This window comes from Schistocerca serialis, chromosome 7 (assembly GCF_023864345.2).
Source record: "Schistocerca serialis cubense isolate TAMUIC-IGC-003099 chromosome 7, iqSchSeri2.2, whole genome shotgun sequence".
NCBI classification, from domain to species: Eukaryota; Metazoa; Arthropoda; class Insecta; order Orthoptera; family Acrididae; genus Schistocerca; species Schistocerca serialis.
The window spans coordinates 176,987,060-177,012,888 of record NC_064644.1 but is presented as its reverse complement, the minus strand read 5'-3'; the positions used below and the strand labels follow the sequence as shown (position 1 = coordinate 177,012,888).

At 41.7% G+C, this 25,829-nt stretch overlaps 1 protein-coding gene across 2 annotated transcripts in view; it reads right to left on the bottom strand.

Moving 5' to 3' along the window:
- LOC126413340 (S-phase kinase-associated protein 2-like) overlaps positions 1-25,829 on the bottom strand; it is a 191,114-nt gene that overhangs the window by 87,332 nt on the left and 77,953 nt on the right. For both annotated transcript variants that reach the window (XM_050083251.1, XM_050083250.1), the window contains exon 5: positions 2,092-2,127. In XM_050083251.1, the coding sequence (XP_049939208.1) occupies positions 2,092-2,127 (36 nt within the window). The remainder of the gene's footprint in view (positions 1-2,091; positions 2,128-25,829) is intronic.

Sequence of the window (25,829 nt, the reverse complement as noted above, 5' to 3'; positions counted from 1 at the left end):
CACTTCGACAGCAGCCACCCACTCCTTACCGAGAAGTCCTTTCACACAGCCTAGCCACACTCAACTGTTGAATCTGTAGTGGCAAGTAGTTTCTCTCCAAATATACCAATGGTCTCACTGAGGCCTTCTCAGACTGAAATTATCCTCCCAATCTTGTACACAAAAAGACCTTCTGTCCCTTGTTTCTCCAGTCCCCTATCACCTCTCACATTCCCACTGTCCGACCACAAAGGGGCAATCCCCTCATGACTCAGTACTACCCAGGACTGAGGCAATAGAATGACGTTCTCTGTCAGGGTGTTTATTACTACATGCTGTGCCCTGAAATGGGGAATATCCTACCCACCATCCTTCCCACCTCCCCATGGTGGTATTCCACTATCCACCAAAAGTACGCAATATCCTTGTACACCCCTATTCCACGCCTGCTCCCAACCCCTTGTCTCATGGCTCATATCCCTCCAACAGACCTAGATGCAAGACCTGTTCCATACATCCTCCCATCACCATCTACTCCATTCTGGTCATAAGCATGACACATCCTTCAAAGTCAGGGCTACCTGTGAAAGCAGTCATGTGATTTACAAACTAAGCTGCAACCTCTGCACTGCTTTGCACGTAAGCAAGACAACCAACAGGCTGTTTGTCTGCATGAATGGCCACTGACAAACTGTGATCAAAAGATAGCTATACCACCCAACTGCTGAACTTGGTGCCCAATACAATGTAATTCACTTCAGTGACTGCTTCACAACTTGTATCATCTGGATCCTTCCTATCAACACCAGCTTTTCTGAATTGCATAGATGGGAACTCTCCCTGCAACAGATCCCTATATTCCCGCAATCTCCCTGGTGTCAGCTGTTACCAGTTCCTCTCCTTCACGAACCTATCCCCTTCCCCACTCCAGTGCTACACAGCCTTCTATTCCACCAGTGCACCCCGTAGTCTTTTTTCCCTCCTCTACTTCCCTCCTTTCCATGTGTGTGTTTTGCTTGTGAGAATGTGTGTGTGTTTTCTAGTTTAGAAAAAGCCTTTTGGCTGAAAGCTTGAATGTATAGCAGTATATTTGTTGTGCTGTCTGCGACTCAAATGAGTAATGTGCATCAGTTATTACTATTTAGTTTTTCCAGTCGAACTCAGCATTCTTTTTTCCAAATTCACTCATCTCATATCAGATACAAAGAAGAATATCTCATCCATGTACAAAAACCTGACTGGATAACAATACACAAAATGGTAGCTAAAACTTGCCAACATGTGCAAAGAAACAGCTGAGTAATGTTGAAACTAAAAACTTAATTGGGAACTGAAGTCAAATTTCTGATTCTGAATGCAGTTTTCTTGCAGATGACTTACCCAAGCAAGCCTCACTCACATCTATTTATGGCTTAACTCACCACTAATTTTGCCCTTTTCTTCAGAAGTCCACAAAGACTTGCTAATCGGCCATGTTTGCATCTCTGGGGAGAAAAACTTGGTGGAAAGAATACGTGAACTTTAACTAAAATTTAATTCATGGCTTTTTCAAATATTTTTACCAGTATTTTCACTGGACAGAATACATGTTACAATGTAGCATGCTGCACTAAGAGGCTCATTATGAATCCTCAACTTAAGAGTGCTTTATGGAAACTATGAAACTCACATCATGAATGTGTATAATATAAAAGGATGGTCAAATGCTCACATAGGTACAGTGTGCTTCAAAAGGATGCAAATTATAATTATTTGATTCCATATTAACCATATTTCCTTCTATTAAAAGATCAGGAGAGAACACCACTGTCATTTAAATGTTGTGCCATATTGACTCCTTTAATATTAAAGTATGTTTTTCTTTAAGAACATTTTTTCCTACTTCTGTGCATATTAATGCAATATACTTCTTTGTAGTATCACATAATATAGCCAGAGAAGTGCCACTGAGCTGGTGGGGAGACAGGAGAAAATGGAAAGGTTTATATTCCAAGCTGTCCCTGGCAGTGTTGGGGAGCTGTACAAGCTGAAGAAGAAGATGATTGTATTAATGCTTAAACAGGACTGTTGATAATGCAACAGACCACATATAATGAAAGTTTTTGTAATTACCAAGATGTGAGTGATGTTTCCACACTGCAGTACCTCCTGAAACATAAAATTAAATACTTCATTAATAAACTCATATCAAAAAAGGTATTGGTATTTCAGTTTATTGTTGAAAATGTTTAACTTATGGTCATTCAGGTCTGCCTATTACATATAAAACTAATATTTTTATTGTCGAACATGTTTTCACAATTTCGTGCCATTATCAATGGATACTTTCATTCAGGGCTGTAAAAAACAAATATGTTTTACATAATAATTACTGGAGCAAAAGTCTGACCCAAAACATTGTATGTGTCCATTGTGATCATTACCTTACTTTCTAGACAGTTAGGTTCTGTAAGACAGTCTTCACAATGAGGCTGATCGGTGAGTTAGAAAATCAATTCAACTCTAAATGAAATTTTATTGTATAAAAGTATGTCATAAAGCTGTGAGTGTGCACCTATTTTATCTGTTTTTGTTGTCCTATTAGTATAATTCCACTACTGTGCCAAGCAGTATGTCATTGAATATTGTAGTGTTGTCATTTATAATTGCTCTCCTTCTGCTGTCGCCTCCTGCATGTGGTAGTTTTATTCTACAGTAAGTTTTAGATATAAGCTGAAGCCAGATTTTGATATTTTTAGTCTGTATTGTCAATTTTAGCCATGTGGGGGTTGTGGGCTGGAAGTAGTGAGCAAATATGCTATGTGAGCTATCACTTAAAAAATAGTTCACACACAATACAGAAGAGAGAGAGAGAGAGAGAGAGAGAGAGAGAGAGAGAGAGAGAGAGAGAGATAGTTCAAATGAGGTGACAGAACAAGCATAAAACATCTGAATATCAACAGTGACAAGACTAACAATAGGAATGTAAAAACTGTGTTTTGCAAAATTCAGTGCTTTAACTTTTGAATTTTGTTCATTTAAAACATGTACCACGTCTCTGAGTATTTCTGCGACAGCTGAGCTCGTAGATGAAGACAGGATCCATGAGAAAAACCACACTATTTTACTTGCAAAATATTTCTGCATATTAGAATTACGTCCAAAAATAGTTATATGCTAACTCACTACCCAATTTCACAAAAAACAACATTTTGTTGCAGATGGTACACTGTAAAGCAATGTTAGGAAGGTCCTGCATATCCTAATGGTGTAGAAAATAAGTTAATAATCACAACAGGAACAACACATTTTTAAGTCAAATTATTGTTCCAATAATCATTGCGCAAAGCATTTTTGCGTCTACATATCTGAATAAAATCCACCAACCAATAATGGCATAAATGTGCCAAAACATGTTTGCACAATAAAAACATTGGTTGTCTGACTTGAACTGCTATAATTTAGCCTGCAAACACAGCTTTAAAACCAAATGATGATGAAACTGATTAACATTTACAAACATATATACAAGGTGTGATCAAAAAGTATTGGAAGTTTTTAAGTTTTGTGAGCATTATAATCTGATTTATAATTTTTTTTAACCTGTTGGTATACAGGTTCCTGATGTACAATTGCATTTTCAGCTGTTTCAAATATTTACTTTATTGTTGACAGTTAAAACGGCTATACATGTTTTTGAGTGCTCAGCAAACTCTTACTTTTGAAAAGATGTATTAAAGAATTTGCATCAATTTTTTCTTGAAAAATGGAATAAAGTGCAGCATTGCATTTGAAATGTTGACTGTGGCTTCTGGCAATCTGCTATGAGTAAAAAAGAGTTTACGAGTGGTATAAACATTTCAAAGACAGTTGAGAAGATGTTGAACATGACAATTGCCTTGGACACCCTAACATATCAATTACTGTTGACAATGTGGAAGAAGTAAAGAAAAGGTTTTGGAAAATTGTCAAATCATCATCAGAGAGGTTGCTGATGATACGTGCATATCCTTTGGCTCATGCCAAGCAATTTTTTCGGATATTTTGGGAAAGAAACATATAGCAGCAAAGTTTGTTCCAAAATTGTTGAATTCTGACCAAAAATGACATCACATAGACATCACTCAGGAACTACTGAAAGAAGTCAATAATCCAGAACTTCTACAGAAGATTACAACAGATGATAAGACATTGGTCTGACATTGAAAACGAGCCCAATTGTCCCAGTGGAAACTGTGTGAAGAGCTAAGATGGAAGAAAATTCGACACATTCGATCACATGTGAAGGTTCTTCTATCTGTTTTCTTAGATTACAATGAGATAGTGTATCATGAGCTCCTGTCTTACAGTTGTATGGTCAATAAGGAATATTACCTGGAAGTTATGCATCATTTGCTCAAAAAAATCCAAATAAAATGACCATAACTGTGGTAAAACTACTCATGGAAATTTCATCGTGATAATGCTCATGCTCAAACATCAGTAATGTTTGTTCATGATTTTTTTGGCAAAATACGAAACAGTTTTGCTACCTCAGCCACCGTATTCATGGAGTATGCCCCTTTGCAACTTCTTTCTATTTCCAAGGCTGAAGAGAACCATGAAAGGATGTCGTTTTGCCACCATTGATGAGATAAAAACAGTAACGCTGAAGAAGCTGAACACCATAACAAGAAGTGAGTTCCAGAAAAGCTCTCAAGGCTGGAAAAAGTGCTGGCATAAGTGTGTTATATATGAGGGGGATTACTTTGAAGGGGACAAAGTTAATGTTGATGAATAAATAAATATTCTTTAAGAAAAACAAAAAAAAATCTGTTACTTTTTTATAACAACTCATTATGTGCTGCCCTTCATGAAAGTAGAAACAAGCTAGTAGATTTTTATAAGTATTCAGCATGTACATATATCTAAGTAAAATACAAGCAGTAAAGTTCCCAATAAGAATTATAGATCACAGTGATTTAGAAGCAAAAGTCACAGTAAATGTTTAACTGCCCATACTGGTCAAATGGTAGCAATAAAATATACTGACCAATTAGGTTTAAATAAGAAACAAAATGATAAATAATATTTTGAGAGAGCTCTGATGAAAAATGCTGAAGAGAGATTTACAAATATTTTAAAAAATTAACTCTTTATTAAACAAATTTCTATAGCATTTGAGACTTGTTTTCCCTAAAAAATGAAGGTATAATTAACAGGGGGGCAAGGGTAAGTAGCTTACACCAGGAAGTGAGAGCTCTATCTAGTTCAAAGCACAGACTATAATAAATAATATTACTATTTTAAAATTAACTTGAATAAGCACAAACAATTTAATTTACTTTAATGACAATTATGAATGCAATCTATAAAGGATTTATGGAAGAGTGTGAAGGAATTATGAATAAATCACCTGTCAGACAAACAGCAGATAATTTTTACACAGTAAATATCCCTTGAGGTGTATTTACACCTGTTCAATTTTCCATCTGCACTAGTTGCATGAGACTGTTATATGAAGAGGAGAGAAAGTGCACGTACCACTGCAAATTCAAGCATGCCTCTGATTTGTGCACATGAGCCACCATGTGCAAGCACAGGGGTCTCCCTATCACAGGCAGGGAAACACGTCTGACAGTCATGCATCTGTTTGTATTTCTCTCCGTTTTGGTGCTTTGTTTTACTGTGTATCACCATTAAAAGATTCAGTTTTTGGCATGCATTCCAATTTGTCTTTGTGCTAGGATTTTAGCCAAGCAATCAAATGAGAAACACATGGATTCTGAACAGTGTTATTGTGTATTTCCTTTTTTTATGTCTGGTTACTTATGGATTATGTACAAGAGTGAAACTAAATTACTGTCTACATCTACAGTTACTCAAAAACAAGAACTACCTCAAAAGAACAGAGACAAACATGAACAAAAAGAAAGGTTTTGTCCGTACTTCTGAGAGATATATCTTGAAGAAGAAAAATGATTCTTGGGCCTTTGATGTGTCAAAGCCATCCTGGTTCCTTTATGAGACACTTTGTTTCATTGATAGTTTTCACCGATGCAAGCAAATAAAAGGACACTGAACTATCTAGCAGAAACACACATCTATAAAGTACTTTTTATTTGTGCACAGAACAAGAGACCCTACATCTTGTATGTTGGAGATCCATATACTGCAGTAATTGCTTCCCTTTATGCATCACAAATTCCACCTCTCAACACACCCGACTTAGCCAGTGAACTGAATTCATCAGAGCAATATTAAAATGTCCAGGTGTTTCAAACTCTTTCTAATGTCTCAGTTTATGAGCCCTCCAAGTGAAGGAAAAATATGTATTAATAATATGCACTGAAAGACTTTACAAGGATGCTGCTTTGACAATCTCACTCTCTTCTTACGTTTTGTAACATGACTAAAATACATGTACTTTTACATTCTTGATCTGTTCATTGTAAATGTTAAGAATCTCCCAGTAAACCTTATAAATAATGTTAGATGGCCCTCAAGCTGCCCTTAAAAAGCAAATTAATGCTGCAGCCTTGCTGGTGCACATCGCTAGCACACTCTGGCTGGCTCTTAATACACAAACCCACTGCCCACTGGCCAGCCACACAGGCACATTTAACCTGCAACTGTAGTTTGACCTCAGGAGTAGTATGCGTGTTTCTCTCTGGATGTTAATGGAATCAATCATGTACACAAGACCAGAAAGGGGCGCGCCCTTAAAGTGTGCCTCTACTTGCGTCTTGGGGGCAAGCACAGGTGCATAGCAAGTAGGCGCAGTGTGCAGAGGTGTAAATTCAGATTTAGACAAACCAGTTCAAGTTCATTTGATGTTGATATGTTTTCTTGCTGCTAAATTTTCAGCCCTACAGAAACAAAAAAGTAAGTACATGTGAACAAACGGTCAATTTTTATACAGTTATATCAAACTCCTGCCAGTCAGAAGAATGCCTGACTACCAGTACAGAAAGAGCAACAACTAAGGAAGTACTGACAAATAGCAAAAGAAAGATGCAACTACAAGTTTAGAATTTAAAACAGCAACCAGACCCAAGTATTGTTTGAAGAAAATCTGTAACTGCCATCTGATGCTGGATATGCAATAAATCCAAAATCAATAGTGGTTTGACTTAAATGGACTTTTTAAAACCATAATTGTGGCTAGTTGCTGTCTTAAATCATAAAGCTTACAACTGTCCTATAGCTATGTTTATCATAACCTCAATTTCTGGTAATGTAGCAGAAAGATACAAGTGTGCAGTTTTGAGGTTTCAAACCTTTTAACCAGGTTCTTTCATTGGATGGAAGAGGCAGACGACAAATGAAGTACACATGTACATTCTACAGAAGATAAGGAACGAGCTGATCCATAAATGCACAGTGTCATACAAAAATGAAAAGATAAAACCTTCTTGGGCTGTCAGCATGCCAAGCTGTCAAAATCCCACACTGTTTCAACCAAGTGCTCTTCTACCATTGTCAAGTAGTATCTGACTGCAGTGCCATTGATGGACATGCTAATACAGCCAGGCTGCCAGCTGTGACATCATTGATGCTCAAACCATCAGCAAATAGGGCAATGTTATATCTTGTAACTGGTAAAGGCCAGATCCCATGCTACACTAACAAGGGAACCTCCCCATCGCACCCCCCTCAGATTTAGTTATAAGTTGGCACAGTGGATAAGCCTTGAAAAACTGAACACAGATCAATCGAGAAAAGAGGAAGAAGGTGTGTGGAACTATGAAAAAAATAAGCAAAATATACAAACTGAGTAGTCCATGTGCAAGATATGCAACATCAAGGATAGTGTGAGATCTAGAGCGCCGTGGTCCCGTGGTTAGCGTGAGCAGCTGCGGAACGAGAGGTCCTTGGTTCAAGTCTTCCCTCGAGTGAAAATTTTAATTTTTTATTTTCAGACAATTATCAAAGTTCAGGCAGTCACACATAATCAATTTCATTCTCCAAAATTCCAGGACATGTTCAAATTTGCTTGGACATAGGCAGGATTTGACGGTCTACACACGGAAAAATTTGAAAATGTTAAAAACATATGTTTTGACAGAGCACAGGGAAAACAGTGCGACTGTGAAACTGTTGCATTCATTTGTTGCAGTTTATGTGACAAACTCTAATGTTTTCATCACTTTTTTGGAGTGATTATCACATCCACAAGAAAACCTAAATCGGGCAAGGTAGAAGAATCTTTTTACCCATTCGCCAAGTGTACAAGTTAGGTGGGTCGACAACATATTCCTGTCATGTGACACACATGCCGTCACCAGTGTCATATAGAATATATCAGACGTGTTTTCCCGTGGAGGAATCGGTTGACCTATGACCTTGCGATCAAATGTTTTCGGTTCCCATTGGAGAGGCACGTCCTTTCATCTACTAATCGCACAGTTTTGCGATGTGGTCGCAAAACACAGACACTAAACTTACTACAGTGAACAGAGACGTCAATGAACGAATGGACAGATCATAACTTTGCGAAAATAAAGAAAGTAAACTTTTCACTCGAGGGAAGACTTGAACCAAGGACCTCTCGTTCAGCAGCTGCTCATGCTAACCACGGGACAAAGCCGCTCCTGAGCTCACACTATCCTTGATGTTGCCTATCTAGCACATGGACTACTCAGTTTGTATATTTTGCTTATTTTTTTCATAGTTCCAAACACCTTCTTCCTCTTTTCTCGATTGATCTGTGTTCAGTTTTTCAAGGCCTATCCACTGTGCCAACTTATAACTAAATCTGAGAGGGGTGCGATGGGGAGGTTCCCTTGTAAGTTTGAGAGTGTTTTCTGAGGTTTTAATTTCAACTGCTTCTTTTATTACTACACCTCACACACTGTTCGTTCCCGTAACAACATATGTGTGTGTGTGTGTGTGTGTGTGTGTGTGTGTGTGTGTGTTTTTCAGTCTTTGTGTCTTCTATATTGTAAGTAAGTGTAGCCACAATTTCACTCTTGTTTTTGTGTCTGTCTACCACTACATCTCAACAGTTCAGTGCAGGGGTTACCTTTATTATTTAGTTGTTTGTATACACCATGGGACTACCAGTATCATACTACTTTGGAATTGTTTTTTATCATTCTACAGTAGATTCCATATTTGCAAGATGTCAGATATTGTTGGCAGTTGGTATTTATTTATTTATTTGTTTTATTTAGCAGCTTTGGATGTATATTTAAGGATCAGATCCAGGTACATATCTGCATCATAATCACATACGCTATTTATCATAGGTGTATCACTTTTACGTACAAAAACATCACTCATAATTATGCATTTGATCTATTGTACAATCTACCTATGCACATTTCAGTTCTATTGCACCATATAGAAGTACACATCTTGACTCTGCCACCAATATTCTGCCTATACACATTTTAATTCTGTTATAACATATGCCTACTTCCATGTTTTTATATTTAGCATGAATTCATTGTCTGAATAGAAAGACCTCTCTACAACAAATAATTTTATTATTTAAATTTCTCTTTCAAGCTGATATTTGAATCAGTATTTTGAAGAAATGAACAAGTGCCAAAATATCTTCTTTTTTTAACACCAAACATATGTTAGCATATAGATGCAGATTGTAAGCTACAAAAAGAGAATGAAAATCACAAATGTGCCAGCTTCATTGAACATGGAAATATTTGTTAGTTTGAAGAAAGGAACCTATCCCAGTTTAGAGTTCATCCACCTTAAATGTAATGGTCACACTAACTGGGGGTGTTCGTGTCTGCTGTTCAGTTGCTTAAAACCTCATATCTGCAGTGCATCAGAGTATCGTTCTGAGTTTGTCTGACATCTGATTTTATATATTCTGCATCAAAGGTAAATAAATAATAGTTATTGATATAGTAACTACACTAGATGTTTTGAAAGTGTGTTAATTTGGCATTGCTAATGTAATGTCATGTTTTTTGTTGTAGGCCTACATTTCAACTGGTTGATGAGTTTATTGCTACAATGTCTCCCTCCACCTCTGAAGGTGATATTGACTCAGCTACAGTAAAAAAGATGGAAGTTATTCATCATCCTGAAACATATACACTGATCAGCGCAAACATTATGATCACTACCCACTACAACGTTTGATGGCGCCTGGTGGTGTTGCAGGCAGTTGACGCCATTATAGAAGTATGTAAGTGGAGCAGACACAGACAGGGGATAACCCAGCAAAGATATGGGCTGCAAATGGGGAAATCAATTGAGGCAGATTATTATTTCACAGAGCTTGTGAATCAGTATCTCACAAATAGCAAAGCTGGCCGAATGTTAACATGCTACTGTCATGAGCATCTATGGAAAAAGCTAAAAGGACACAAACTAGTACAAGGTGCTAAATAGTTGGACATCCATGACTCTTCGCAGAATGTGGGGTTCAGAAGCTTGTCTGCTCTGTAAAGTAGAACAGATGTTGATCTGTGGCATCTCTGCTGAAAGAGCACAACGCTGGTGCATGCACAAGTGTTTCGGAGCACACCATTCATTGTACATTGGTGAACATGGAGCCCTGCAGCAGACCACCCCTGTGCGTTCATATGTTGACCCAACGACACTGTCAATTGCAATTGCAGTGGGCATGGGACCATCAGGATTCAACAGTTAATCAATGGAAAAATGTCAGCTCTTCAGATGAATCACACTGTTACCACAATAGGTCGATGGTCATCTGCGCAAATTGAGGTTAACGGTGGCTCAAAACCTGCAGTGCACCACGGACGCAGGCTGGTGGGAGCAGTATTATGCTATGGGAGACATTCTCCTGCACTTGCAAGGGACCTATGGTGATAATCAAAGACACACTGACAGCTGCAAACCACCTGCATCCCTCCGTGCCTGATGTCTTTCCCCAATGGCAATATCATCATCAGCCATATAATTGTCTGTGTCTCAGAGCCAGAATGCCGCTACAGTGGTTTGAGGAGCATATGGTATGGCGCCACTGGACGCATGGCTCAGCAGGCACACACCATTGGGTCTGTGAGGGCACATCTTTGGCCATTCTCTAACAGCTGACATTTCTCCATGTGGGAAAATTCATATTGTCTTCCAGGGCATATCAGCGTCTGATGGAAACCTGTAATACCATTGTGAACGTTAAAATCTGTGAGGTGGTATCAGTATATGATACCACAAAAGATACACTGTCTGATGCCGTGATTGTGTAGCTAAGGACAGACTGACACTTTCCATGAGGCTTTTCTGTAGACAGAAGGTGGGAGGGTAGTTGTCAGGTGCCGAAGTTCCGTCAAAATGTGTTACTAGCTGTTCAGCAATATTAGCATAGTCAGACTGGATTACACTATCCAGAGAGAGACCAGAGATACCTGTTGTCATCAACAACTGGCCATAGCATAGTCAGACTGGATTACACTGTCCAGAGAGGGACCAGAGATACCTGTTGTCATCAACAACTGGCCAAAAATACAATGCATTTTGATCAATCCATGTGAAGAAGGGGTCTGTGTCCTGATGGTAGTTACAAACTACTTGGAGCCTTTAGAAGGTTAGAAGAGTGAGTGTCCTTCAAAGGATGGTGCTTATGTTGTTGAAGTGCACACCTTTGGTGTTTAATGACCATGGTGATTTCTTTCGTCCACCATGAGACTGGTTTCTGATAAGCAGATCCCACAGGAGTGGGGATTGCTGATTCTGCTGTATGTAATTTTACTGTAGTTGTGCTGTGGAGGACAATATCAATTATCCCACACGGAGAAGTGCCAAGGAAGTGCCAGTCAGTATTGTTGAGGAACCAATGTGAAGGTAATCCATTTAGGTAGCGGTGTGCTAAGGACAACACGATTACAAAATGGTCACTAACAGGTAAGTCATCAGAAACTTTCCAGAAGGTAAATGGGAGAAAACTAAATATACAGGAGTGGGAGAACAGTTATTCAACAAAGAGTGGGGCATCTTGATGACCATTGTCCATGTCTCCCTGTGGAAAAACAAGCGCTGTATCATTTGAGTGATGCAGAGGTGAGGGAGTGTGCCAGGACTTACACCAGTTCACAGTTAGCAGTGCCATATCACCACGACACATCAATGCGCAGCACACAAGTATTGCACCATACATTAAGATTGAAGTTAAAAGTCAAAGTTGCTTTTACAAACTTTGTCAGCATGTGCTTTAGTATATTAATGTTTAAACTGTCAAATCTCAGAGTTGCCTTTCGTCGCCCCCCTAACCTCCGTAACATCCTTGTCAAACCCTACAATATTCCCAGACTACCTTCTCTACCCAGCGGTTCCTACCCCTGTAACCGAACCCGCTGCAAAACCTGCCCCATGCATCCCCCCCACAACCACCTACTCCAGCCCCACTACTGGTAAAATGTACACAATTCAAGGCAGGGCCACGTGTGAAACTACACATGTCATTTATCAGCTGACATGCCTGCACTGCACAGCCTTTTACATCGGTATGACAACAACTAAACTGGCTGAGCGCATGAACGGACACAGACGAACTGTCCGCCTAGGAGATGTCCAATACCCAGTAGCGGAGCATGCCCTCCAGCATAATTCTAGGGACCTAGGAACCTGCTACACCGTATGTGCCATTTGGCTTCTCACACCCAACACCAGTCCCTCTGAACTGCAGAGATGGGAACTTGCACTCCAACACATCCTTTCATCCCGCCATCCCCCTGGACTGAACCTACGTTAAACAACCTCACTCCCATTTACTCTTCAGTCTTCTCCTCTTTCCATTTCCTCTTTAGCCATTCACGCATCTTTTCATTCTACATAGTTGTGTTTATCTTTATACTATATACCTCTTTACTTCTGTATGCATCCTCTTTGGTTTGAAGCTGGCACAGTACTTACAGTAGAATATCTTTGGCTTCCCTCTGACAACCATGCCTCCACCCTTGCTACCCTCCCTGTTTTCCTTTCCCTGTTGCTTCATAACCTGGGTTGTGAGTAACTGAATCCACTTTCCCTTCTTCCCTTTCTTTCTCCTCCTCCCTGATGAAGGAACATTTGTTCTGAAAGCTAGGAACGTAAATTTTCGGTTCTGTTTTTTGTGTATCTATCGGCTGTACTGAGCTGAGGTAAGTACCGGCCAGCCCCTCTATCTCTTTGTTAGTATTTGTTTCACATCTTTATATGAGATTTTGCATTAATCATTTAAATCTCAGATTGATCAGATGAATATTTTCCCCTAAATACAATGTTTTAAGAAAAAGTAAGTGGCACTAAATAATAAAGCTAGGAACCCAAAAATTGGTCATAATGTGCAGATGTATGTCAAAATTAACTGGTACAAGTCTCAATGTGATTAAAGCAATATTTTGGTCAGAATCCATGTTTTTAAGAAAAATTGAAGGCACTAAATATTAGACTTAGAAATATGAAAATTTGTATGAAGCTTCAGTTCAACATAAAGATAGTAACTACATGACCCCATTGAGCTATCTCTAATAGTTTTTGAGTAATTTACTGAAAACTAAATTTGGAACAAAAACGTCCTTATTTGTAGTAGATTAAGTATCTGTTATATTAGTACTAGAAAGTTCTGATTACAGCACATGATGAAACCTATTAAATAATAAAGCTATAACAAGTTTCAAGGCCTGGATGTAAATAATAACAAATACAAGGTCTCTTTAAAGTTGTAATTCAGAGGTCACGTTCTAATACTGTCAGTTCCATTCTAAAAATTCTAGACTGCAAAGTTTAAATGCAGGCGAGCTAAAATTTTTTCTGTGATTTGAACCAACTTAACTACATTCATACAAAAATTACGAAAATTCAAAATTAATACACAACAGTTTTTGTGTGTCTGAAAAAGTGGCAGTTTAGAGGCTACTACCGGGGGCATAGAGCCAATGACAGCAGGTGTTCCCTTGGTCATCTGCTGCACCCATATATAAATACAGCTTGAGAGGCAACACTTGACTTCACTTCGCACCTAGCTACCGTACAGTCCACATCAGTGAAATGCAAATGCAGGAGAATGTGATACATTGGATGACATCACAACTTGGCCACTACTAAACACATGTTTTTAGTAATAATAGAAAGTGAACTTGGAGGACTGTACACTGACCTGGATTGTTTAGATTTGTGAAAAGACTTCACTTCACACCCTGCTACTGTATGATCCACGTCCGTCAAACGCCAGAGTATGCACTGCCTCGGATGACATCACAGACAGGTTGTTAATAAATGCGTATTTTCATTAATAATAGAAAGTGAACTCTTGAGGACTGTACACTATCCTGTATCACTTAGATTTCTCGGAAGTGACTGTCAGTGTGCTACCTACATTGTTAACAAATCCGTGTGTCAAGTGGTGATACTTATTTTCCCATTCTGTGGTGAGCAATTATTTTGATTTTCAGAAGTCAGGGCGAAAGACTATTTAATGGGAACTTACTGCAGAGGTCGCCTCTGAACTGCTCATAATGCTGTTTAGGATAGAGACATTTATTATTAGTCTTATCATCCGGGATATTACTATGTTGTGCATGTGAAAGTTATCAAATATATCTATCAATCAGAGTTCAAAATCTTCATTTATAATCATGGTTCCTAGAGTCCTCTGAGTAAAAAGAGAATAGAAATATTTCTTTCGGTAGGCTGGACAAGAATATGGACTTGTAGACTGGAAACTATGGTCAGTACTTTTTGTATTGCTTTCTGGCTGACCACAGAAATAGTTTCCAGGCTCTCGTAAAAGACGGCGAACAGTATTTCCAATTTCCTACTACTTATGACTTCTTCTTCTTCTTCTTCTTCTTCTTCTTCTTCTTTTGAATGGGCCAGTTAAGGACAACAATAGTCAACTTTTCAGCCTGGAGAGGGGCTTGATGTCTGCTCAATAATCACGCATTCTCTGGCTAAGTTTTTCCTTTCTCTCCTTTGTCCAAAGGGTGCCGGTCTTTTTATGGGGTGATCTGCCCTGAAACCTTTTTTCTTTTAGTATCCTGAGCTGCTTTACTGCAACTTTCACTGAGTTTGCTACAAGTGCCAGATTATCTGCGAATGCTAAACAGTCTACTACAAGTTCCTTCCTTTTGTGTACCAGGTAAATACGACTCAGTATGTTTTGTACTTCTATTTCTTTTCGCCACTCTATGATCTCCTTTTCCAGTGCAGTTGAAGAGAAGAGGTGAAATTCCATCTCCCTGTCTAACTCCTGTCTTTATCTCAAAGCTTCTAAAAGTGTTCCCCTGAACTTTACCCGTGATCTAGTGTTACACAGGGTCTTTTGGATAAGGCTGTGGGTTTTCTGGTCCAGGCCCATTTCCTACAAAATTCTCATAAGAGTATGTCTGTTGATTGAATCATATGCTTTCTTGAAGTCAACAAAAGTAACTATGTACTGTTTATTTGCTAGTTTAATTTGATTTAATACTGACTTCAAGTTAAGGATCTATTCAACACAAGAACATCCTTTTCTAAAACTGCCTGGATAATCTCCAAGTTTTGGGTCCAATTGAGGTTCAGCTCTGTTCAATAATGCCTTAGATAATATCTTATAGGTGACTGGTAACAATGAGATCCCTCTATAATTGTTGATGTCAGTCAAATCACACTTCTTGTGTAAGGGGTGGATCAGAGCAGATGTCCAGTCATCTGGTAAATTCTCAGTATCCCAAATGTTCCGTAGGATCTCAGTCAATTTGCTGAGCTTTGTCTCCAGCCTGCTTCCAAAGCTCTGCAACTATAGCATCTTCTCCCGGTGCATTGTTATTCTTCATGGACTGAATGATGTTTTTCACTTCTTCTTCTGTTACTATTATTATTATTATTATTAAGCTGCTGTTCCACAACCCGTCATCAGGGCATGGGGCTACTAGGGTTTTGGGGGTTAAAGGAGGAGAAGACTACCATCCTTCAGGAGATATTGGTGAAATTGAATTCTTTCTTCTTTGGGAGATGGAGTGAGGAGTCGAAGTCCATGCAGCGGTATACATGTGTGTGGTGTGTGTGTGGAGGTGGGGGGGGGGGGGGGGCATAGAGAGAGACTCTTCTCCAATGTGAAAAAGCAGATTTGGATGGCCGACAGACGTTACCATTGAGGGTAAAGATGGAGCATTCTTTTTACTTTCTTATTGTTTGCGTAAAATTTACTGTCTTCACAATAGAACAGAGAGAGTCATACTTCTTTTTAGTTTCCTGGTATGTTAGAAGATGAAGGGTTTTATATTCTTGGATTTTGCATTCTTTCTTAGCACTTGGCAAGTCAATGAAAGAGGAAAAGGTGGTGCCAAGTTGAAAGCAGTATTATCATATTCCAGCCACCTACAGTGGAACATTTATGCGCCATGACAACATGACCAGAACACATGCACTTGAAACACCTCATGGGGAATATAGCAAAAGGCTGTATTCCATGTCATTATAATATTATTTGTATTTCCTTGTAGTGTGTCACCCTCTAAAGCCACAATGAATCCACTAGTCCCTGGCCTGTTTTATTTTGGTCACTGTTGGGTATGATGAACTAAGTTTACTCCCTATCTTTCTACGTTTGTGTGTAATTCTTCATCTTCTGAAATATGAGGCCACACTAAGAAATTATTCTTTGGATCATTTTAAGGCTCTTATAATAGGAACATTGGCAAATTTTTTGCAGGAGAGTAGTCCCTGCTATTGACCAGGGGACACTGTTTTGATCATTATAGACAGCCCCTTCAGATTTTATCTGCTAAGGCAACTGACCCCGACTTGTCTTCAATATATTCCATATGAAATAATGGTTCTGTAGCCAATAAAGATATAAAGATCTGTGATCTGTCCTGGCACTGACCAGAAACTGTGGTGAGTATCAGATGAGAGTGCTGGAATTGTGCAACCACCAGTATGAGATAGTTTAATACTTTTCATTGTGCTTTGTCCACCATTTTGCCACTCACATCAACTATGTGCTGCCACATGGGCACCATATCACAACAGCAATAGCTGCCTGGCATTGAAACTGTTGCCCAGAATACACTTGCCCCATGATACAATGAACTCACACTCTTAGAAATTCATGGAAATTTGCAGATTTTGTACCAATAGCACAATCCTTGCTTAGTCAGGAAGCCGCTACCATGTGGATATCTGATTGCCCCCCTCCCCGCACCCCGCCCCTCATCCCTCCTCGCCCAACGACAGGCTGATGGCCACAATGGGTTTGGGTACATCAGACGTGCCATTCCCAAAAGATATTTAAGGTGGAATAGTCCAACTATTGGGACATAAACCAAGTTAGATGATTTTCTCTGCCTGCGGCATAAGCTGTAACAGAATGGAGTGCAAAACAGGTAAAAAAAATTGGAGATGGATAATGAAAATCACAGTCTAAGAGAAAATCCAGGTAAATGTTGACAAGAGCCACTAGTAAACCACATTTCAGAGAGAAAAAAAGATAAAAAGAGGGAAGAAAAGCTGTAATGATTAGGGGCACCATACACACTCTGTGGGTGGCCACAAAAGATTTGTGAGCCCCATGGACGGTGTTTCAGAAAGACAAATTTCTTTATCATTTTATGTAAGGCTGTGATTTTGCTTAATTTTGTGTTGGTAAGTATTCATTTAATTCTTTCTTTATTTCTCTGAAGTTTTTTGCCGAATACATGCATAATCAAATTTTGCATTATGGGATGAACATTACTGAAGATGACATTTAAAGTACTTGTACAAAGCAGAGTAAATGAACAATCAAATAAAAATGTGCAAAAATGATACACTATAATTTTTGTGTCCTGCATGGTAAAATACCCACATTACAAGCAAGGCAAAATGAATGTTTTAGCAAGTGATTGTATTTTGTTCTATCTGATAAGTTTGCACAGAGCAATATAGGCACAATATACACTAACAGTCATGAAAAGTTCACCTAAAAGTCACTTTCTGTCATAATTGGATGTTTCAGTGGTGATAAATTGGCACTGAAACATTTTGTCATTTGGACCTTGTAGGAGACACAACGTTGCTACTGGAACATCTAATGTATTGTGTACATCAGATGCTACAAGTTGAGGACTACAAACAAGGGAACAGAGTATGTTTCATTACAAACTTGTAAGAAAAATTGTCTGCCAGGTATTTAATTGCCAAGAAGATACAGCAAACCTGATGAAAATCCACATTGGTATACACAGAGTTGCCTTTATTTTCAGTTTTATTACTCACATTTATTAAGGAACTATTGGATAGGTTTCTCACTGCAAAATCAAATAAAAATGGGAAATATTTCTATTTATAAGATGGTACTAAACATAGAAGTAAACAACAGAAGTGCCTTCATTTGACAAATGAGAGAAAAGAACTGGAAGCAACAAGACTACTTAGGAGTGTAAGTACGATGTCACCCAGGATATTAGTTGTGATTTGCAGTGTACAGGTCAAGAAGAAATTTGGTCAAGAAGAAATTCCAATAATTAATTGTCAATAAAATCTAAGTGAGGGATTTAAAATTGTTGGACACTCAATTTTGAACAGTGAGGTACCTTTTTCTGTCTCATCATTCAAAAAATAATACTAAACATATATTAAATACAGATGTTTACAATTCATTAATAAATTATTATTCTTAGCCTCTAATTCTATAAAAAAAGTTGCCTCATTTGAAATGCGTATTTCCTTTTCTGCATGAATAAAATATTTTAATTGAAAGTGACTGTGAACTGTGGGATAGATTATAGAAGTTGCAGCACTGTGTTAAAAAATGCCATTCACAACAAAAGCATAAGCAAATAGTTAAAACTCAGGCGGCTCTAGGGAAATCAGAAATTTCTTTGTGATTGTCAAGAATAGATTAGGCTATACCAACAGGTGAAACGTGAATTCTAGTAGATACAAAAAACTACACAGATTTTCTAAGGAGGGTAAACAAATGGAAAGAAATGCAGCAAAGCTATTTACAGTTCTACTCCCTGCATTCACCTACTTTGAGGAGGCATCAACTTCTTATTTGCACAATGATTGCACATGAATATGATGAGAATCACAAGCGGTCAGTTTTTAGGAGAGTTGACAGAGTGAGAATGTAGTAGTGTTGATAATGAGCACTGAAAACTTGGGATTAGCACACCTGTGTTGAATCTCCTTATGTCTGAATGGGAAAAGGTTTTATGTCATAACAATTTATGCTCCTATTTTTTTGAGTCTCAAATGCAAATTTATGCCATTGGCACCTGTAATAACACTGTTCACGTTTACGTCGCACTTCACTTCGTGTAGACCGGAACTGTGCCCTAGGCATGCTCGATGTTAACTGACTGGGCACGGCCCGTGCTGCCTGAGTTGTTGTTGTTGTTGTTACGCCGGCAGAGGTCGCGCCCGAATTCTCGCGTGCCGTCTGGTGGACGGGACTCTACTTGCGGCAACTACCGTCCGTGACGCGCTGTGCTGATGTGCGCCTCCCGGGATCTTTCTGGTGGCTACTGCACTCCTCCTCCTTCGGGGGGTGAAGCCACTGTGATCCACTGCGTCGGAAGGTGGAGCGTCGGGCAGGAGCGATGACCTCCACATCCATTGGAAGGCCGGAGTCGAGGGGATCTGCCAACCCTCGAGCCGGAACCTTCGAATACGGCTGGAAGTGACCCACACGAAGAGGCCCCCGCCGTCCCACCACCGGAGCCCGGGACAGAACGGGCGACTAGCTGTCGAACTCCGGATCCTGTTCCACCTCAGGAGGGGCAAGACCCAGTGGCGGGGACGATGGGGAAGGGACGACCACAGGTGAACCAGCCTCCTGAGAAACCAGGCCTGCGAGGGGGGCCGGCTCTCGCTGGGGTATCTCGAACGACGGCGATGCCGGTGCTGGAGCTACTGGAGGCTGCCAAGGCTGAGAACCATCGCAGTGCGGCAGAGTCACAGCGGGGAGAGGCGGTAACGTCCCCTGAGAAACCAACACGGGTGCCGGCAATGGGGAAGCCGGCGTCCGAGAGGTCGGAGGGTGGGTGCCCAAACGTGGACGTAGCTGATTTTGGTGACGATGTACCACCCGGTTCCCTGCCTGCAAAGTATAGAGCCAGCAACCATTTCAGTGCAGGACCACCGCCGGTATCCAACGTGGATTGCGACCAAACCCACGTGCCCAGACCAACATACCCAGTGGAAAGCCAGGTACTCCATTTTGCGAAGACTGGCGAGGACCAGGCCGGAGGAGGTGCAGTAGAGTCCTAGGTTGGCGCCCATGGAGGAGCTCTGCGGGGCTGCGTTCGCCCATTGGTGTGGTCCGGTATACCGTCAGGAAAAACATCAATGCCTCCTCCGCAGGAAATTCGTGCACATACTTTTTCATCTGCGTCTTAAATGTGCGCACCATGCGCTCGGCTTCCCCATTCGATTGTGGATGGAAGGGGGGAGAGCAAACGTGCCGAATACCGAAGCGCCTACAAAAATCCTGGAAGGTCTGCAAAATAAACTGCGGTCCATTGTCCGAGACCAGGGTGATTGGCAGACCTTCCACAGAAAAGATTTTTGCTAGTGCCTGGATTGCAACTTCTGAAGTAGTTGAGGAGCAGCAAACCACATATGAGAATCGGGAATAAGCATCAATGACAATGAGCCAAAAGCCATTGAGTAATGGGCCCGCAAAATCGATGTGAACACGTTCCCATGCTTGGGTTGCCGGCGGCCAGGAAGAGAACGCTGCCCTGGGAGATGCCTGTTGGCTCGCACACTGGGAACAGGCGGCCACCAAGTGCTCAATTTCTCTGTCAATACCGGGCCAGTACACATGTCTGCGAGACAAGGTTTTAGTATGGGAAACACCCCAGTGCCCCGCATGTAATAACGTGAGGACCTTCCTTCGTAAACTGGCAGGAACAACCACGCGAGGAGCTGTATCATCGGTAGCCAGAAGGAGAACTCCTTCCAAGACCGAGAGGCGGTCTCGTAGAATAAAATAATTATGAAGAGGGTCTGAGGCCCGGCCTGGAGGGCAGGATGACCACCCCTGCTGAATGAGGCGAACTACTTGCCGGAGAACCGGGTCAGCTGCCATTTCCCTGGCGACTCTAGAACTAGTGATTGGGAAGCCATCAACCGCTTGGCGAGACGCCACATCCAAATGAAAACACATAATCTCTTCTCGAGAGAACTTAGGATCCGGGCCCACCGGAAGACGGGAAAGAGCGTCGGCATTGGCATGCTGTCTGGTAGGGCGAAAATGAATGTCATAATGGTACTTAGAGAGGAACAAGGCCCAGCACTGTAGTCTGTGGGCCGCCCTATCCGGAATCTGAGAGGCGGGGCCAAATAACGATATTAACGGCTTATGGTCAGTGATTAACTGAAACTTCGTGCCATACAAGAAAGGGTGAAACTTGGTAACAGCGTAGACAATGGCCAAAGCCTCTTTTTCCACCTGGGAGTAATGGGCCTGCGCGGGACTAAGAGTTTTAGATGCAAACGCCAGTGGTTGCTCGGAACCATCAGCATTGCGATGGGCCAGGACCGCCCCCACCCCATACTGCGAAGCATCTGTAGCCAGGACCAACGGCTTACGGGGGTCAAAAGTAGCCAAACAAGACGCTGACGTGAGGAGGCCCTTCAACGAGTTGAACGCTCGCTCGCATGCAGGTGACCAATCAAAACGAACAGTACAGGGGGCGGGCTATGGTGGAAGTTGTGGGAATGAACCGGTGGTAATAGGCTATCTTGCCTAAAAAAGCTTGTAACTCTTTCAGCGAAGCGGGCCGAGGAAGGTCGACGATACCTTGGACCAAACTTCCTAGTGGCTGGACGCCGTGCTGAGAGATGGTGTAACCCACATACTCAATGGACGGTTGGAAGAAGTTTGACTTATGCAGGTTGCAACGCAAGCCCACAGACCTGAATTTGAGAAAGAGGGTGCGAAGGTTGTGCAAGTGTTCCTTCGTGCTGCGGCCTGTGACAATTATGTCATCCAGGTAATTAATACAATGAGGGATTGTCGACGTGACGTGCTCAAGATAATGCCGGAATATCGCCGGGGCACTGGATATTCCGAAGGCCAAACGCTGATATTGGTAAAGGCCAAACGGGGTGTTGACGACCGCCAGCCGTTTGGAGTCCTCATCAAGTGGTATCTGATGATAAGCCTCTGAAAGATGGATTTTCGAAAAATATTGGCCACCCGTCACGGCGTAGAACAATTCATCAGCACGAGGCAAAGGATAGGTGTCCACCACCAATTGGGAATTACTGGTGGCCTTGAAATCGCCACAAAGACGTAATTTTCCCGAGGGCTTCCTTACAATAACGAGGGGTGAAGCCCACTCACTAGAAGAAATGGGAAGAACGACCCCTAGGGCTGTCAGCCGGTCTAGCTCTTCCTTTACCCTAGAGCGGAGAGCCAAGGGGATCTGCCTCGCGTGTAGAAAATGCGGGCGAGCCGACGCCGTCAACGTTAAGTTAGCTTCAAAATCTGAAACATGCCCCAGGCCCTCCTCAAAGATATCTGGAAAGTCTGAGATCAAAGATTCCAATGATTGATAGGGAACGTCTTCGGAGACCAACTGTATGGTGTCAGCGATAGAAAAACCGAAAGCCTGAAAGGCATCCAGGCCAAAAAGGTTAGCGGAGCTCGCATCACTGACAACAATAAAAGTAATAGGCCGAATGACTGATTTGTAAGTCACGTCGGTAGTGAATTGACCCAGTAGGGGAATGAACTGTTTACTATAACCGCGTAGATGCCAGTAAACTGGCGCCAACGGGGGCGATCCAAGGTCGGAATAAGTTTGTGCATTCAACAACGAAACTGCCACACCCGTATCTACTTGCAGTTGTAACCGGCGCGACAGAACCGACACCTCGATAAAGAATTTGCGTGCCGATGCGTCGGGAGCCTGGCCCGATGAAACTTCCTGAATGTCAACGTCCATGTCCTCTGTACCTGCTTCCTTCAATTCTTTTGAGGCTGAGCGGCAAACTTTAGCAATGTGACCTTTTTTATTACATTTGCGACAAACGGCCCAACGCTGGGGGCACTCTGACCGATCATGATGTATATAGCATGACGCACAGGACGGCAACAGGGGCCGGCAGCCGGAATTCTGTTTACGCGCCGTGCGGGAGTGGCCGTAATGGCCGGATTGTACTGCTCGCACATCGTCCACCCCGGACGCAGTGGACGCGGCCGCGCCGCCCTGAACCGCCGCGATGTCGCACCACGCTTCCAGCTGTTGACCTGCGGCGTGAGAGACTTCATACGATTGAGCAATGGACAGGACTTCCTCGAGGGAAGGGTCTTCTAACTGCAGGGCCCGTTGCCAGACCTCCCTATCAGGAGCCAAACGAACAATGACGTTGCGTACCATAACGTGGGCATACGACTCTCACGACTGCTCCGTGACAAAATGACACTTGCGACTAAGACCGTGCAGGGTAGCGGCCCATGCCCAGTAAGACTGATGGGGCTGTTTCTTACATTGATAGAACTCGACCCTAGCTGCCACAACATGCGTGCGGCGGCGATAATATGAAGACACCAATGAGCACAGTGCGTCAAAAGACAAGGAAGAGGGTTCCTGCAACGGCGCTAGCTGCCGCAAAACTTGATACAGTGAGGGAGATATCCAAGACAAGAAGAGAGCACGACATACCTCCGCATCGGCAACATGAAACGCCTGGAAATGCTGCCAAAGGCAATGTTCATATGCGTCCCAATCCTCCGCCATCTCGTCATACAGGGGAAAGGGAGGAGGGAATGGCGCTGGAGCAGACTGCGTGGAGAGCACCGCCGGAAGCACTTGTTTCATGGTGGCCATGAGCTCCGTCTGCTGCTCAACCAAAACCCGCACTAAATCCTCCATGCCGTGAAGAAGTTGCGAAACCGAAACAACGACGCAACACACGAAAGAACGACCCTACTCGTCGCCAATTGTGTAATAACACTGTTCACGTTTATGTCGCACTTCACTTAGCGTAGACCGGGACTGTGCCCTAGGCATGCTCGATGTTAACTGACTGGGCACGGCCCATGCTGCCTGAGTTGTTGTTGTTGTTGTTGTTACGCCGGCAGAGGTCGCGTCCGAATTCTTGCGTGCCCTCTGGTGGACGGGACTCTACTTGCGGCGACTACCGCCTGTGACGCGCCGTGCTGATGTGTGCCTCCCACGATCTTTCTGGTGGCTACTGCAGCACCTGATGGAGAATGGGTGTACTGAATGAGCAAGCATGGCCAACACAAGATTCTGTTGCGCTACACTATTCCAGTGTTCATGCATCATCACAAGGATCAGATTACTGTAAGATATGACCTGACAAGAAACCTCACCTGACACTACTAATATGGAAAAAAGGAAGCTCTTTGGATGAGCTGATAAGAGGCCATTATCAACTCACTTAAAGGAAAAACTCAGAATTACATGTGCGATCTGCAAAACGCAAAACAAAGCTGAAAGTCGTTATACACTTGGGTCTAGGTAATTACTACACAAATAAAGTAATGAAAGAGGGCAACAATCAACTTTTGTTCAATAGTACCATTTCAAAAATACAGACTACTATACTCTTGTTACAAAAGAGGCTGTAGGGAAACTGACAGAGAAAACTAAACAGCAAATCGCACATTAGTAAGGAGGGTCACACATGAAACATAAAATAATTTTTTAGTCAGATCCAGGGGATAGATCTATCTGACCTACATAGGGAGAAATGATCATCATAATACAACAAGGGAAATCAGAGCTCACGTGGAAAGATATAGGTGTTTGTTTTTTCTGTGTGCTGTTCAAGAGTGGAATAATACAGAACTATTGTGAAGGTGGTTTGATGAACCCTTTGCCAGATACTTAAGTGTGATTTGCAAAGTAGACATGTAGATGTAGGTGTTGATGAAAATCCCAGAAAGTTGTGGTCATACACAAAGTCAATGAATGAATCCATATCTCCCATTCAGTGTCTTGTAGGCCTGTCTGGTGTTGAAACAGAAGACAGCAGGCAGACAGCAGATATATTAAATCCCACGTTTAAAAGTGTATTTACAAATGAGAATTTTTCCCTATCAATGTGTGACCACCACAACATGGATGTTGATATCAACACATCTATAATTGAAAAAGAATGAGATACCAGGTCCTGAGAGAATTCCAATTACATTTTCCACTTAATGCACTGTGGAAGTAGCTTCTTTCCTAATCCACACTTACAGAAATTTACTTGACAGTGAATAGCCCCAGATGAGCAGAAAAGAGAACAGGTTGCTCCTATTTACAAAAATGGTAAAAGACGCACAGAATTAAAGACCAATATCACTGAAAACTGACTTTCGTTAGTCATTGTCCTCACCCATCCCGCCCCTTCCCTGTTCTCATTCCAGCACTTCACAACCCTCAATCTACCATCGCACCCAGTCTTTTTAATTCTCTCCTTTTTACTACCCCCTCCCTGCCCCTGCCCCTGACCCCAGCCTCTCCCCACCCCTCCTCTGCCCTCCTTCCAACCTCCAGACTGCACACAACTATCCTACACCCTCTCTTCATTCATCCCTGCGCGCTCCCCAGCAACACTCCACTGTCCACCACCCTTACCCTACTATTTCTCCCCCTCCCCACTCCATCCTCTTCCTTACCCCTCACCCAGTCGCCATTTCCATCAACTGGTGCTGCTGTTCGCAGTGTGGCTACAGTTACCTGATACTGCAGTCATGTGTATGTGTGTGTGTGTGTGTGTGTGTGTCATCTATTTTTGACGGAGGCTTTACTGGCGGGAGAAAGCTTTATTTGTGACAGTCTTTTTGTTGTGCCTAACTGCGACTCAGCATCTCCACTATATGGTGAGTAGCAACTTTCCTTTTCATAATACTGAGATTGAAAGATTGTGTGATGAGATAATAGAAATTATTCAGATAGTTATGGGAGAGGAAAATTTAATTGTGATGGGGCTGCAATTCAATAGTAGAAAAAGATAGAGAAGGAAAAATAGGAGAAGAA